Raw genomic sequence first — 18038 nt, forward strand, 5'->3', positions numbered from 1 at the left:
AACCACGAGCCAAATGTCAGAGCAATGATTTGCTGAGCCTATTCAAATCATCTAATATAAATGCTAATTGGAAAACATTCCAGTGTACTTGTACTTGTAAATCCACTGACCAGTTATCAACCAAGGTTCGAGAAACAAGCTCTAGTTTCTTCAGCGTAAGTTGATATTGAGGATATGTTTATATAAGTTAATTTGAGATAAATACTGTAATCTGATTGGTTAAAATAATTTTGCTATATCTCAATGGATAAAAAAAAATTGACACGCCCCTATTCAGTTAAATTCAGAGTACTTTTTTCATGTTTAAAGATTAATGGATGTTTTAAAATTAATTTATAGGAATTGGCTGTGATAAAAAATTTTTCTATTGAAAAATAACATAAATTTTCCATGTGCATATTTTGTTTATTACACTTCGCGCAATAAAAAATATGCACATGGAAAATTTATGTTATTTTTCAATAGACAAATTTTTTATCATAGCCAATTCATAGTACAATAATGGCAGCTTAGTATAGGCAATATCATATGTTCCATTATAATGCATGCAACAAGCTGACAGAATTGTATTATTACATTTCTCTATAGAAATTGTAAGAATTTCCCGCTGAGTGAATTTCTCTTCTTCACGAATTAAAAAAAAAAAACATTTTGGTATACATTTAATTTGGTCGAGGCAATTACACAGATTTTTTTGTATGTATTTGTTTTTTTTTAATGTCCTTCAATTTTTTAAGGTGAACAACTTTAGACAAATACCTTTTAGACATTTGAACAATTGATATTCACTCTTATTTTACGTTAAACGTGCAATATCACAAAATATAAATGTGTCAGAAATACATTGTTTGAATGGAAACTATTGAATACGAATTGGAATAATAATAATAATCTTCTCTGCTATGACTGACCCGGAAGTATTAGAAAACTGCTGCTGCTTTGTGAAGCGTAGGTGTTTGTAAGAATCAGACAAAAATTGGAAAAAATCAGAAACATGCATGTCAAAAACTCACCGATCTGATAATGTGATATCACTCTATTTCAAAAGACCATTATTTGATCTCTGCATTACTGGCTTTGCTCAGAAATTTTGCAATATGATGTTAGAAAATGAGGGTTTTGAGGAGTTATCTGCCCTTGAAATGTTCATTTTCAGGGCATTTCAATGAAATTATAACTCAATGCTCCAGCTTGATATGGAAAATATTGTCTGTTCTAATTGATTCTGATGGTGCAAGTTGTCAAATTACACTATCAAAATGATGGGTTATTTCATACCATGTTTCCCCTACTGCCTGGTTCTTACAAAGACTGACACTTAAACACTTTGAAACGTTTGCACGAACTGGTCTCTGGATTGATAGTGCTGACGCAACATCTTACAGATTTTGCATACTAGACAATAAAGTGCAAGAACAAATGACTCCTTAAAATCTCATATTTATTCACCAATATGGATACAAAAGGGAAAGATAAGTATCTCTCATAATAACTTCCTGTCAGATTTGCAAGGTCAAACATAGTAGTTAACACGTCTTTTTTCTGACCAATGGCATCATTACAATTTATTTTCAAAATTAAGTTTTTTCTTGCGTGAAGATCATGGAAATTTTGCTTTTATCGTTTTTCCTACATTACCAGAAACCATTCATTGAGTTTGATACAACTTCTTTCGAGCTAAAAACTACATAGATACGGCAGAAAATGTCTCCTTAAGGTTTGCTATCGCTCTAAAAACAAAACCCAAATGCCTTTGCTTGGGACCGTTAACTCAAATTAAGATTGTATTCCAGTGTTTAGAAAACATTTACAAACTGAAAAGATACGTTAAAAAATCAATAAAATTTATATTATCTGCTCTTACACATTTAAAAAATGCGAACAATTTTATTTGGCTATACTGTAATCATTTTAGTATAGTGGAGTTAGCTGTGTTAATTTGAGATTTCATATTTCGATCACTGGTGATTAATTTGCATGGTCAAATGTTTGTTTTTTCTTTCCTGTGGATCCTAAAACTGCTATGCTTTATCTTAATTTAAAGACAGAATAAAGATTTCAACATTTTAATCAGATTGAAAAGGAAAGGGAATTCAAATGTCATTACGATGACGAATGTTTTAGACTCAGTTATAAAAATACTCAAGATTGAGTGATCAAAGTGTGTACCTTCCAATTAGAAACGCATGAGCATTCAACTGGTATAGTTTTACGTGTCTACCATAACATAGTGGGCTGGGAAACACAATGAAAAAGTCAAGACGGGAACCAGGCTTGGTGATAATATGAAATTAGTGTCACTATAGAAAATAATTAAATCGGCTTGTAAACAGATGAAGAACAGAGTAATGATAGCTTAAGCTTCCTCTTGTGGAAAATTGATTAACAAAAAAGAATAATTCCATGAAAAATTGAGAATAATTATGTCATCAATATCTGTTAAAGAAGCATCTATTATAATACGGCTGAGACAATGATTGATAGATATTTACACTCTGTTGTGATTATACAGTACACCGGTTATTAAAGTCTCCACTTCTCGGAAGCAAACCAAGACTGTCAACATATACCTTGTAACGCTTCATGTCATAGTAACTACCACTCCTAAGCATGGTGAAAAATGTTGTTTGATTTGGAGAATATCCAATTAACGCATTCTTACTCAATTGATAAGTAGATCTACGTGTCTGTGTAAACAAAAAATGCTGAAAGAAATTACGTCAGCATGTTTTTTTTTAACTAGCCCCAAGGCGAATCTCATCAAAACTACGGTTACAAATTTTTAGGAATAAAAGGACACGGTCGGAAAAACAAATCCAAACAAACAAAAACAACAGAATAGAAGAAAATATGGCAACTAAAAAATAACAGTATGAAATAAAAAAATAAAATGTCCATAATATATTTATAATTTATAACAATTATTAAAAAAAAAAAACATTTAGTGTATATTACCTGAATATCTACAAATTGTAAAATTAATATCAGCAAATATAATTTATACTGCAGGGGATCATTAAAAACTTATTTTAAACATAGTCCATGAACCATAAGCCTTAGGGGAAAAACAGACACTCCCAACTTATACTCTGCGGAATAGTGCGACTGTGATTTGTAGCTAACAAACCATCTACCTTAAAATATGGGGTGCTTTCCAGTTGGTGTTTACTTTAAAACATAAATGTTTCCTTGAAAAATAGGATCGTGTACTTAAAATAGGATCGTGTACTTAAAATAGGATCGTGTAATTAAAATAGGATCGTGTAATTAAATTTGATTATTTAGTTTTGACAATTAGTTAGTAACGAAATACAGCGTATTATATACTAACTAAATAGTGGCCCAATAAACTGCTTAAAGCAAGTCTTCTACGTAATGCATAATTTGTGTTGAAAAATATTGAGTTTTACAATATTTTTTCGTGGAAATTCCTACCCTTCATCTAATCCTAATACCTGATCAGTAACAAACATTTGCTTTAATGATTTCGTTGGGCTAACATTGGTCTAACGTATGTATGTTGTCCGTTATGATACTCTAAATAACGAACCAGGTAAGTTCAGGCTTTATGTCTTAATGTTGACAGTAGGAAGAGTTGTTTATTTTCTTTCTTTCTATGTACCGTTGCTGGTTAGAGGTTACTCCTCGAAAGAGTAATCAAGGGAACCAAGGTTATACCGGTAATCAAATGAATGTAATCCAGGGACAATGACCAGACATGGAAAAGAGACATACACAACAAAGAACATAAAGCAACTAAAATCATACATACAAAGTAACGGAAGCAAAAGGGCTACTCGGACTCCACTAAAAACTGGAAGCATGGGCCAGGTGCATCGGTAGGGTAAGCATTGTAATGCATAATGAAATTTACAATATCCATATGAGTGTTATTTCGTATTTAGCAACTACTATGACAATGTCACTGCTGGTTAACCAAAGGTCCCCGAGGATATTTACCAACCCAGTGGTCAGACTTGTCTGACCCAATTTATAAAATACTTTATTTACTTAAATTTGCAGTATTAATATAAACTTCAAAAGCCCTAAAACATAGAGGAATAATTCTTAGTTTTGTATACTTAATAGAACTTCTCGGTGCTGGATTCGGCTTCCTATTCCGATTTTTGTTTTCATTTTGAGTACTTCTTGTATACAATTTATTTTAAATTTAGACCTTTTTATGTATTAAGAAGGTAGCCCTAGGGTAAGGGACACAACTCTTAAGAATCATTGGAACGTTTGTATTCAGCATTTTACATATATCTTATGTAAGCATCTAATTAACTTGGATTCATTTTATTCTTCTTCAAACGAAAGCTTGAGAGGCTTTTGTGAAATTGAATATAGTACAAACATATCACTGGTTTCATGAGTTATGTCTCTTACCCTAGGTCTACCTCCTTAAGTTAATATATTTATGCTCAAGTTTAGCGCGATACAAAAAGTTTGCCCAGTTACGGCAAGCTCTGGCATACACGTTCGTTCGGTGTTAAGCGATAAACGACAGATTAGATAGAATCCATTTATTGTTAAACTCTATATTTAATTTTCTTAACCATGTAATATTGTAGTAAACGATATATATTTTATATCAACGGAAACCAATTCTAGGTTTAAAAAGTAAGAAAATCCTGAACGACCTAGGTCTGTCATATAGATTGAATATAGTGGCAAGCCAAAATGGACCAAAATGAGCATTTTCTAATATTAAAAATGATATTTAATATTACAAATTCATTTTCTAATATTACAAATTCATTTCCTAATATTACAAATTAGATTTTCTTTATCGCAAAACACCTTTTTAATATAAAAAAAAACAATATTGAAATTGATTTTCTAAAATTAGAAAATGGATTTGTCATATTCAATTACGATTTTTTAATATTAGAAAATCGTTCTGTAATATTAAATAATATGACTGATTTTGCAATATTGCAAAGTGATTTTCTAATATTACAAATTCATTTTCTAAATAATAATTATTACAAATTCAATTTGCAATATTACAAAATGTGTGATGTTTTATAATATTACTAAATCAGGAATTTGTAATATTAGAAAATGAATTTTTGATATTACAAATTTAATTTCTAATATTAAAAAATCTTTTCTAATATTAAAAAAAAATATTTTGTAATATTAAAAAAATGATTTTGTAATATTAAAAATTCATTTTCTAATATTACAAAATATTGATTTTTGACCACTTTGGCTTGCCATAGAATAATATGTTATCTATTTAATCTAATCTATGCCATATTAGGTTAAAAAAAAAAACAGAACAATGTTTACGAACTCAAAATGCAAAAAAAAATTTGAGTCCCAAAAGTTAGAATTTTCCAGAGTGCCTACAAAATGGGTCAAAGACCTCCAAATGTTGAAATTTAAAAAAGTAAAGAATATCGAGTTGCTGTATTTAAATGTGAATAAGTACTCAAATATTGTTGATTGAGCGAGGAAGACATCTTAAGATTCCTAGAAATTAATGAAAGATTGTGTCCCCTATTTATTTCAAATGGAATTGCTGTTTCATATCAATCTGTTCGAAAATATTACTTAGTCTAGCTAGTTATATATAATGAGTATTACATGCCAAAATCTGTATGCAGATATCGATATAAGGACAAGTTTATACACTAACTAAACACGGAACAACCTCCTGTCAATATTTTTTTTAGAAACCAACCAATTCCTTTTTAAAAATTCATTTACGTTTGGCAACATAGTCGTTATTGCAGTAGATCGAATGAAATTTCCAAAAAATTGATCATGCTTGATTTATATTTTTAGCACATGACTTATGTGTACGCAGTATTCATAGCATGTGCTATTATCAATTAAATTGTTTATCAGATAAACAATACGTACAGCAGACGTAAAGTTTGGATAAATTTCATTGTAAAATTAGGTTTTACGGGTGTTAGCTACAAGTTTATATTAAAGACGCGCACGTCACATTTAAAAATTGAAATGAATCTACTTTCACTTTTAGTGCGTCATAATCTATTTCTATTTTTGGAACGTTTTCCACAAGTAAATTTTTACTTTCAATTTCGGAAAGTTTCAGTTTGGAAAATTCGGAGTCCTATTGGCCCTAATCATGAGAAAATTCCCAACATTTTATGATAAGCAGACAGTATAACTACAAATGGCTAGCATTGCATAATACAAATTACGAACATCCAAGATGGTTTCAATCGGATTTATGGCGAATAAGCAGATAAGTAATATTGAACCTGGACTACCGTCGTGCATGTGCTTCGCGGCAGCATTGACTATTTTTTACAAACGTAATTTTCGCATGGAAAACCTGACATTGTTATTCTTTCTGACACTTGCAGGTATATCATTGAACCGCTCAAGAGACAGTGCATCAAAAACTTCAGATGTTATCAATGGTGCGTTGTTAAGCGCTACGCTTTACTGCTGTATGCATCATTTGAAGTGGCTGAAAAGCTTAAGTGGCAATTTCTTTATTGCGATGTTAGCGGCGGTTTTTGATTGTAAATTTGACATTTTGCGAAATATGATACTGCATTTTGGTATTTTGAACAAACAATCAACAGATGTCACGTTTAAGTTGAATTGTTTCCGTATATTTCTCGTAGTTATTCCACAATTCATACGGAAGCCTTCACATCTCAAAGCCAAACTACAAGGAGTTCGAAGCAAGCTCGGACCGATTTATGTGTTATACTGTACCAAGTTGGTATCCCAGTATACATGCGACAATACAGCTCTTCAGATGTGTGCATATACATCAGTTTTAGCTGCCGTTATAAGCGGTATCGTATTCCGTCCAGACAACTCAGCTGTTTTGGAGTCGTTGGGCATTTCAACCAAACTCAACCAGAGACGAAAACTTCATGGAAGAGGAATGCTTCTATCTTTACTGTGTATCTTGCTACTGACAGTACATAAACTGAGAAACCAATACAGCGCTTCAGACAGTCTTACCTTTGTAAGAATATAGATTAATTACGACATTTAAATTTCATTTGTTGCAATACCTCCTTCTTGTGTATTGGTGCTTAGTAACATCATTGTATGTGCAATATCTACCATGGTAGTACACAATTTATAAACTATATTTGTGTATAGTTAACCGATAATGATGTCCAATCTCAATTGTACTGTAAAATAAGATTCCATTGTATAAGAGGACGACCTTTTCATTCTTAGGAGGGGAGGGGGGCTGACAGTTTCGTAAATAAATATCTTGGCATAATAATCTGCTGTTCAATATAATGGAAATAAAGTTTCTAGCCGTATAGCAGTTGAAAATAAATTCTTTGATACGTAAAATTATTATAATAAATATTCTGTCTCGACCAAAAACTGCAAGCCAAGTCCTCTTTCGTCAGAATCAAATGGTCGTCCACTAACAAGTAGCTATTTTTTCATCTATTTTATAATAGTTATGTATATATTATATATGTGAATCTAAGGGCATGGATTATAATAGTTACATAAACTACTTGCAAATCTGAGGTATATAATTGGTGCATTATCTTTATGAGGCATTACATTACGTATAATTCTACTATAATTGTGATTATTTACATTCATATATGACTCTGAATTAACTTGTTAAGTTTTAATATTGAATCTTTGTGCATTATTTTTCAACTTTGTTATGTATTCAGAATGTTTGATTAAAGTTTTGAAGTGTTGACATGTTTTGAATCATTTACCGTCATTCCAAACGATGGCATCGCATTCAAAGAACGATAACTGTGATCAGCATCAGTAACACCCAGAAAAAGCCAAATTTCATTGGCATCAATTATGGTGGTGGTTGTTATGGTTGGTGTTCTTAGGTTTAGAACCGAATTTTTTGCATGAAAAAAAATCGTTTGTTTTGTTGAAAATGTGAAAATGATAGCCGTGATCCTCCACTTTAAATTTCTGGATGAAACCACCCGACCCTTTGTATACGTTTCTGGATCCATCTAAATTTTAAGTTAGATTACTACTATAATGTAACCTGAATCTCAGTTGTTAAGCTAGAACAATATACACACAGGCTTAATGAAACATGGTGTACATCTATTCCTAGGATCATGCAATATGGTCCTTATGACAAATAAACAAGTGAACAACTTATATAGAGACAGGCACAAATAATGCGGCGGTTTGAACTCGTTCAATGCGACACCCACCCACTACTACTTATAAAATACAATATAGCACAACATAAAACTAAAAAGGAGGCCCGAATCCAATTTAAAGAATGGAAAATTAACAAGCGGGGCATGAAAAAAATAAAAAGTTAACAATAAACACAATAAGATTACTTATTGGTATACGCTCTTTGCATGCATCAATTCAGACGACAAGAAATCACATTTGGCTGGCGTTAGTCGTATTGACGAAATTTTGAATATATCTTATTGTATGCACATCAATACCACATAAACGTACTGCCTTTTTCGAAAATATTACCAGTTACATATTTGGTTACCAGTACTTCTCATATATGATTTATTGCCGAATCTCAAACGGCTATTCTATTCATATCCTATTGTAAGCTCACCAAGACAACATAAACATGCTGCCTATTCCGCTAATAATTTTATGCAGCGGAAGGTATGAAATTGAAAGGAAAACAAACAAGCGCCCCCAAGAGGGAGATATTTACATTTCTCGTTGGTTATTTCTTATACTTGCGATCGTTTTGTTAATGTCATACTTAAAGGACATAAAATATGGTTCGTTAAGGAATAACATCTACTACAATATTTTAACAGATGTTCGTTCATCAACCATACATTTTTTATTTATATTATTTTTTTTTAAAAATCGGCATTGACCTTCAAGTTTTAATGACAACATGGACATAGATAGCAAATCTAATCATTTCACTAAATTGATTATCTAAAGAAATGTAAATTTGCTATCTCTCTTAAAAACAAAAGAAACCTTGAGATACACACTTATCTTACGACGCGTTGGGATCAAGGTAGCTTCGCGTGTACACCGAATGGTCACCAGTATGATGTATTAACACGAAAATATTCAATTTACTTTTTAGTTTATCATTGACAATCTTTAGGGCTTAAATCCCTATTAGACAGTAACGGTATTTGTTTAATTGTTTTTTTACTACAAAAAAAAAGGTAAAAAGAAGATCTACAACAAAATTAAAGAAATCTTGACAAGAAATGACTTAAAGTGGAAAAATAATATGATCGTGCAAACAAAACCAAATATGGTAACAAACGATAACAATAAGAAAACGAAAAACAAAAACAAAATAAAAAACAATAATAAAAAAAGCAAAAATTAAACAAAAGCAAAACAAAACAAAACAAAACAGAAACAAAATAATAATAAAACTAATGTGCAATGGGTACATATTTTTAAATGTATACAGTTGGCCTGGTGATGAGTGATCTTCATTCGTTGTGGCATCACTGTCGTCAAAGAATTACAGCACCGTGATCATTCTGGATTATTTTCATTGAATTTATATATAGTTGTGAAGCCAGTCTATAAACTTTCGAACACCTTATAAAAAATATGCATGTTGTATATTAGTGTAAACTTTTTAAAAATTTGTATATATTTCAAATTTAAAGACACAAATGAAAAAATTAAAAAGCAGTAACTTTCCCATGACAGAAAGTAAATTTTCACGTTCCCTTTTTTCTATTGACTTCAGTATTTTGTTGTTTGTGAGTCTGTTTGATTGTTGCTTTCATTTTATTTATTTAAAAATTTTTTTTTATCATTTTCATTTTTATGCTATCTCTTTCGATGATGAAACTTTCGTAAAAAATGATGAAAGAACCACTTTACAAAACATTTTTTTTTTAAATAAAAATATATAAACTTTAAAACTCTGTTGGGAACTTGATACAAAAATATCAATCATAGAAATTTTGAAAATTTTGGTATACTGTACACATATTTAAATAATTGTTTCTCAGCAGCCGTATAAGAACAAAAAAAACATAGGACTATCTAGATCCAAAAACAGATTGGATACAAAAAGTGATAAAAACCAAAAACTATGGAAATAAGAAGCCAAATCTAGCACCGAAAAGTTCATGGTACGGAACACATGCACTTTGTGCGCGTTGCACTACATTGTAAATTTTGATGCGTAGTTTACTTTTTTGTTATCAAATCCAGCACTTAGGAAAAATAATAATAATAATAATAATAATAATAACAGTACCGTTGGCAGTGAAAATAAATGTTTACAAAAAATTCTGGGGTAATGGTTGGCTTGGTATAGGGTTGAAGAGATTATAGGTACAGATGGTATATACCTATAAAAATATTTTAACAATGAAACAGGGAATGTGTCAATTAAAGAGACAACAATTTTGCAAAATATTATTTTATATTATACATAGTAGCCAAGGCCATGGTCTGTCATTAACGGTGAGAAATCAAGAACATTTCAATTTCTATCGTTATAGAACGGTGTGACGGGGTTCGTGCACGTACGGTACCTGATGATATTCAATAAAATCGTCATGAATATATCATTTCTTTCCACCGTGATATGGACAGTCCACGATGTATGCGAGTGCTCACAAGACTATAAATGGCCCAGACAGATAGAGGTTTGTTTAACGTTGTTGTTTACTTCTTAGCTTAATTCAGCAGTGAATACAGACTATATCAAAGTATAGTCTCTGTTTTATTTTTTTCACGATCTCATAAAAGTAAGAGTTTGTTAAGACTGTGATATATTTAACTAAACTTTCTGCATCCACAGAAACTTTGTTTATGGTAACTATTGATTGTTATTGATTTGTTTTCTTATATTTCTCAATTTCACCTTTGTAAAATGTAGTTCATCGTTTCTTATATTTCTTCCATCTTTATACATGTATACTTAATATGATTTTATATTGAGCTACATGTACTTTTGATGAATTGCGATGAATATAAAGCTACAGCCGTACTTGGAAACTAGTTTTTTATCTCATATATTTCATTAAAAAAAATTCCAATCATGTTAAGTAATTATTGCATATCTTATCAACATATTTATTACGTCATATAAATATCTTGTTTCATATTTGAAAGGTCAGACAACAATTTCCTGCTATTTAAGGATAGGAAACAACGATGTACTTAAAGATACGAGAACGTTGTATGTTTAATAATTAGAGCAATTTCACTAATTTCAGGACAGCAATTTTAAATAATTGAAAGTGGATCATTTTGTGAGAAATATAAAAGCCTGACAAGAGAAAATCCTTTTAAGTTTTACAGTAACATGAACAATTTGGTGTGGTTTTTCGCGTTTGTTGGATTTGTTTCATCTTATCCATTTAAAGGTAGGTTTTTCATTTTTTTGTTTATTTACACTTCACCTCATTGTGGGTTTTTTTTTTTTTTTTTTGGTTCTCTTTGGTCTTGTTTGTTTGGTTTTTTTTGCATTTTTTTGCGTTTTGTTTGTTTGTTTGTTTGTTTGTTTTTTTCAGTTGTTTACGAATATGTTAATTGTAAGATTATGAATTATGAAAATATTGATTACCAAGCGAACACTGTATTGAAAGGCCTTATTATTGTTCGTTCTTTTGAATGCACTTTGAAGTATACATTCTGTATTTACTATACTAATGACGAGAATTAATTTGACTATTAGTATTAGAATAAAGTTCTTTTTCCGGAATTTCCAATGTTCAAACATTTTTTGAGAAACAACACGATTAATTCATAGTAAATGGTAAACGTGTATGTTTTAATTAAGAATTGCGCGAAAAACATTATATAGGTTTCAATTACTACGCGTATCAATATCTTTTGCAGAAAGGTCTAATATTGAATACTATCAAGCATGTGCCGTTTACGGAAATTATAACCAAATAAACTGGAAAGACGGAAAAGATCGATTGTGTACGAGTAAAAACAATTTGACATACTGCAAGGAGTGGGAATGCCCGGAGCCCTCTTGTGATAACCCAAAGAAAAGTAATTCCGGGATTTGCTCTAACTATTGTGAAGGTAACACATTATAGTGACAATAAAAAAGCAACAACAACATAAAAAAAACAGAAAAAAAAATAATAAAAACACCCCAGCAATTTAATTTCATAAGCTCTTAGACAAGGGATGAGGTAAAGCATGTATATTCACCATATCCATTCTCGTTATATTTATCACCCATTCAGCGAATGTTATTTCATATACCAGTAGCTTAATTGGTCGAGTGGTCTAAGGCTTTGTTGCCATAAATGTCACAGCGGTACAAGTTCCACGGAGGGATCGACCAAACAATTAGTTTGCAAATTTAACATTTCTAACATCTTGTGAAGTTGTCTTATCCTACGTGTACATAATGGGTCTTCTAGCATATCAGTCGTTGACCAACTTTTTTTCGAAGCAACTTCAATGTAACAGAAAGTTCAACCTTATAATAAGCAGCATGAGTGTAGGAAAAAAACTAAAACTTTGCACCAGACAGCGCTGCTAAATGGAAAAAAACGTTTGACCTAAAAGGAATGAAATAAAAATATAGTATTGGGTCGGAAAATGAATTATTGTAAGCATTAGCAATGAAGATTTGTCTGATAATAAGTCTGAGCATAAAGGCTGGAAATGTGTTTTCTAGTAAAAAGTGCATTTTAGGAAGAAACGTTTCAAAGAAACACAATGTACGAAAAAAGGAATTCAGGTTATTTAGAGTAATATAAGAATAAAGTAACACGAAAATCCTAATTACTTATATCAATATTTATTTTAAGCACGCACATAAAAAGTGGAGCGATCAGAATTATTCAAGTGACAACAGCTCACTCGTAGTCATTATGTATATGTCAGATCTTTTACATTTCAGGGACCTGTACGTACGGCGGTAAGGAGCATGATATCGGAGAACGTTTTACCTCCCCTGACGGGTTTAATTCATGTTGGTGTAGTGAATCAAACTATTATTTCTGTTCATATGCTGGATTTACAGTACAGACATTGTGCAATGTTACTGACACGTAAATGTTACCATTAACCATGTTATTTATATTTTTGCTCATTTACTTTTGTTACTTTGTATGTATGATTTTAGTTACTTTATGTTCTTTGTTGTGTATGTCTGTTTTCCATGTCTGGTCTTTGTCCCTCGATTACATTCTTTTGATTACCGCTATAACCTTGGTTCCCATGATTACTCTTTGATTACCGCTATAACCTTGGCTCCCTTGATTACTCTTTGATTACCGCTATAACCTTGATTCCCTTGATTACTCTTTGATTACCGCTATAACCTTGGCTCCCTTGATTACTCTTTCACTAATTGTATCATTATATACACGAATTTTATATTATGACTATATATTAAAAAATAAATAACTTTTACTAAGTACTTTTACCTTTCGTTCCCCAACAACAGATTCACGGTAGTAAACACAAGAATTTCATTCTTTGCAGTGAACAGGTTTGGTAAGACTACTTAGTCATTGACCTAGTATGTATTGGTTCTAATGCTGAAGATGAGAGTTATACCTTGTACAACTTGTACAACACACCAACATTTACAATATTTTGAAGATTGGTATTTTTTTGTGTTCTGAAAGTAGCATGAATTATGTGTGATTTATGAGACATTTTTGAGAAATTTTTGGAACTATTTTCAGTAAGGTCTAAACCGAAGTTCAAATTTAAACTTCATATGATTTCTAAATTAAATGAATTCTTCGGATTCTTTTATATGCTGACTCTTGTTATCTGTTGTGGACATTTTCTTAACATTGGTTTAAATGAAGGCCCAAAGGGTCTCAAATTTAACATTGTCTAATGATTTGGTTTCCGATATTGCTACATTGAACGAAAAGTGTATTTTTGTTTTGTTTTATTTTGTTTTGACTTTTGTTTTTTGTTTTTGTTTTTATTTTTTACTATGAAAGGTAAAATTTTTGTTTAAATTATCCTGTTTCATAAGGCACCGACCATTTTTATACTGAGGGTGGGGGCTGGGATTTTCAATGTAGCTAAATATTTTTTTCTGCTCTTCTTAAAATTATTTTATTTTTTTTTAATAGCTGCACATGAATTATTTTCTTTTTCAGAAATATGGCATTTTTTTTGCCAGTCAACTTTATGAAAAACAATAAATGGGAAATATCATATAGATATCAAATGAGTGCATATAAAAGTAAAGATTCCGTTCAATCAAATGTTTTATTCTCGTAAAAACTAAATAAAATAAATTAGTAAATTTGCATCGCCTCCCGCCCGTAAAAATGACAATCCTTGAAAAAAAATGGGACGGGAATTTCAAAATCAGGATTTTTATTCACGTCAGTTTCTTGTATTTAGGCCTTATTACATACAAATATTTCAATTCTTGTTGACCGTTGACGTTTATTCTCTGAAACTGACGTGGCTATGGATTTAGAACATGTCTTTACATCAAATAGCTAAAATTAGGATAGTAAACATTTGGTCAGGAATGAAAAATAAATAATAAAATCCCGCCAACCACCCCATATATTTGGTGAGGGTAGGATGAAATTTACTTGGCCCCACAAGACAATGCTTTGTCTGTAGCCAGGAATTGGACAAGGAGCTACTTCTTTTTCATAAACCATAACAAAGCACGAGAAACTCTGGGACTCGTGCAGTCCAGGAAGCTTCCCCTCCGACAGCATGAGAAACTCTGGGACTCGTGCAGGTGTAATCCGGGAAGCTTCCCCTGACGGATTCCACTCCCGAGAGTGTTTGGTGATGTTACTATCTGTGCGTCTTCGTATGTGGCTTATCCATCTCCATTTACGTCTCTTAATGGTGTCAGTAATGGGTGTTTGGTTGGTATGTTCCCATAGCTCTGGTAATTTACAAGGCCATCTGATATGTAAAATCTGTCTGAGGCATTTGTTTACGAGGACCTGTTGGTCATGTTCGATTTTCTTTGTCTGTTTCCAAGTCTCCGATCCATTCTGCCCACAGAGCAACTGGGTTGTGTGCCACAGGTGCTGGAATGGGGTAACCCTGGCATTTAATTTGCTGAGGTTGTCAGGCCATAATACGGAAAATCATAGTGATACAACGTGTTGAGAAAGATGCCACGTTCCTTGTATATTAAAGAACCTTTCTTTGGTATGCTACCGGAGTAGGCACCATTTGGCTCCGGTGGAGTTTGGTCCGGTCCAGGGGCTTTTCCAGTCCTGATTCTCCATAGAGATTTTATGATTTCATCCTTCGTGATTGAGTCAGTATCAACATCAAGGTCTTCTCCAGGAGGTAGATCAGGAGCGTCTGGTATATCTTCTCCATTTAAAAGTGGTCGATCTAGGTTTGTTATCACATTGCCATCTTTGTCTATCAGCGGTTTGGATATGTTGGTCCTTCTACCTTCCAGTTGGAATGTGATGTTGTACGCATTCTTGGGGTTATTTCTGCCCATTGCATTCTTTGCTTTTGAAGCGAGCTCGTTGTTGTAGGTTCTTTTATCCTGTTTGGTCTTTCTCTTTACTTCTTTCCTAATGCTTATGTGTTACCTCGTCAACTATTTTTTTCTTCAATTCTGTCTTGACTTGGTTAAGTTGTATCTTAACAGACCTACGCTTCTTAGTTGTCTCGATTGTATCGTCAGATAACCATCTCTTGTATTCCTTCTTTGAAAATCCAAGTTCTTCTTGGCATGTGCTGTTATCTGTGGATTTTACTCTCTCCCCATTGTTTGTTTACTGTGCTTATTCCTTATGCTGTACTCTGTGCATCTAATCTGATATCGTTTACTTGCCCTGGCTATCTTGATCTTAAATTTAGCCACCACAAATTGATGATCGGATGCTATATCAGCACCTTGATAAGCTGTAACGTCTGTCATGCTCTCTCCATCTCCTGGCGACTGTAATGTGCTCTTTCTGATTTCTAGTTTTCATGTCTGGAGATACCCAGATTGTTTACATTCTTGTGAGGGAATGTTGTACCACCTCTTACCAGATCGTTATTCGAGCATAAATCTGCAGAGTTCTCCAATTGATTGTTACCAATTCCTCCCTTCCCCATGATGAGTTCTCTCCCTGTGTTATCTTTTCCGACTTCCGGCATTTATGTCACCCATTACAATCAAGATGTCCCGTGGTGTCCATCCTAGGGTAGCTTTGAGCTGGTTGTAAAACTCCTCGTTATCTTTATACATGATTGTCATGTCATAAGTACTGGGAAATTTGTTGTTATTTAGAAACTTTAAAAGTATCTGTATATTAATATCCATTATTTTGTTATTATAACATCACGAATTTAGCGACTATAAACCGTAAAATTTTGATATTAAAGCCATTTGTTACATTCTTCTTTATACATAATTTAACATGTTGGATGGCAGTTTATGATACATTCACTATATGTACATGAGATTCTCCTCCTCTCCTCTCCTCTCCTTTTTCTTTTTTTCTATTTTGTTTCTTCCTAATTTTTTTTAATGAAAAACAGAATACAACATTATTTATTTTTTTTTACCAATGTGGAACTTTATTTATTTTTTCTTGCCATAGAAAAAATATTTATTTTATTTTCCTTCAAAAATATCCCAGCCCCACCCCTCAATATAAAAATGGTCGGTGCCTAAATAAAAAAAACGTGTCAAAAATTTAATCGCGGTAACAATTCACAATTTTATAAAGCTTAAGTTGTAGTCTTTGTAAGAATCGTGCAAAAGAAGACTACACATTTTTATTTTGTTCTTAAGTTCCTTTATAGGTCTATATGATAAAATGTATAATTATTCATTCCAGTCAGTCTAGTCTTAGGAGATAATCTCCACTGAAAATCCAACAGTTTCTATTGTATTTAAGTGTCATTTACAGAGTTATCTCCCTTAATTTTGAGTACATTCTATACATTTTTATCCCCTAAAACAAGGGCTATATGAAAATCCACATGTTAATTTATAACTATAACATTTTAACAAAATATCAAAAATAAAAAATATGTAGACTTTCCAAGCATAAATCGCATTTTGCATGATTCTTATATAGAGTTTAGTTCATCTATGCAGTATACCGTAAATTTTATAAAAGTTCTGGGTTGGTAATAAGATACGAGCTAAATTCCTGATATTCAATTAATACCTTATAAAAAATATTGTGAAAAAAATAATGATCGATCGACAACGACTAACAATGACTGCCTAATCAAAAAACGTCTCTGCGAAGTACATGCGACTCTCGTTACTTCACTTAATGAGATCTTGGTTTACTACATTTCTGAACGATCTAATGGATAGACCATTAGTCCTTGAAATATCAACTTACAAAACATTTATGATGATGATGTTTGAATTTCAAAATTATGACAATTATGTTGGAATCTCAAATTAAACATCAAAAGAAAATTTCAGGAAATAAGTTTTCGACAAGCTAGTTGTTCTGTGCTACGTCTAAATGCGGGGACAGCAATTTTAAGCACATATGGCCATAGGCCATGTGAGCTATTGCCATCACTTGGCGTCCGTCGTCGTCGTCCGATGTTGTCGTGAACATTTTTTCCATATTCTGTTCCTCTGAAACCACTGGACCAATAAGAACCAAACTATGTATAAATAATCCGCGGGTTATTTTGCATAGAACTGATGTGCGGATTTTCGATCTGCCAAAAAAAAAACATAGCCATTATTTTAAATTAGAACAAAGAGATCAGACATAAGTTTTTCGCATTTATCTCCGAAGCCGTTAAGTTTAGCCAAATTCTGGATGGGGTTAAGCGTTCAGCATGATGAGATTTATCTGTTACAGTAGTCAAATTTTGTTTTAATGTGTTTAGCCATGTTGGAGTTATTACCCTTTTATTATCCCTATTTTTTGTGTTATTTCAGAAATCTTCTCTGAAACTACCAGAGCCATTAATACCATACCTGGTATGAACATTCTCTAGGGTATTCTGCATAGCTCTGCTATAGGAATTTTTGATCCGTCGAAAAACATGGCCGCTTTTACTTAAAATAGAACAAAGGGGTCAGTCAAAAGTTTTTCTCATGTATCTCCAAAATTATTAGGTTTAGCCAAATTATTTCAATTGTCGAAAAAGATCCTTATGAAAAGGCCTACAAAAGTTTGCAGGGGATCAAC

The 18038-nt window shown here is 32.1% G+C and overlaps 1 protein-coding gene across 1 annotated transcript; it reads left to right on the top strand.

The window, feature by feature from the left end:
* Positions 1–11066: 11066 nt before the first annotated feature.
* LOC148614079 (uncharacterized) lies at positions 11067–13327 on the top strand. The gene is made up of 3 exons (XM_088587908.1): positions 11067–11306; positions 11782–11976; positions 12809–13327. The coding sequence occupies exons 1-3, from the start codon at positions 11246–11248 to the stop codon at positions 12961–12963; spliced, it is 411 nt and encodes a 136-aa protein (XP_088444034.1). The 5' UTR covers positions 11067–11245; the 3' UTR covers positions 12964–13327.
* Positions 13328–18038: the final 4711 nt, after the last annotated feature.

Source organism: Perna viridis, chromosome 6 (assembly GCF_037379345.1).
Source record: "Perna viridis isolate PV_CMFRI_1.1 ecotype Kerala chromosome 6, ASM3737934v1, whole genome shotgun sequence".
NCBI classification, from domain to species: domain Eukaryota; kingdom Metazoa; phylum Mollusca; class Bivalvia; order Mytilida; family Mytilidae; genus Perna; species Perna viridis.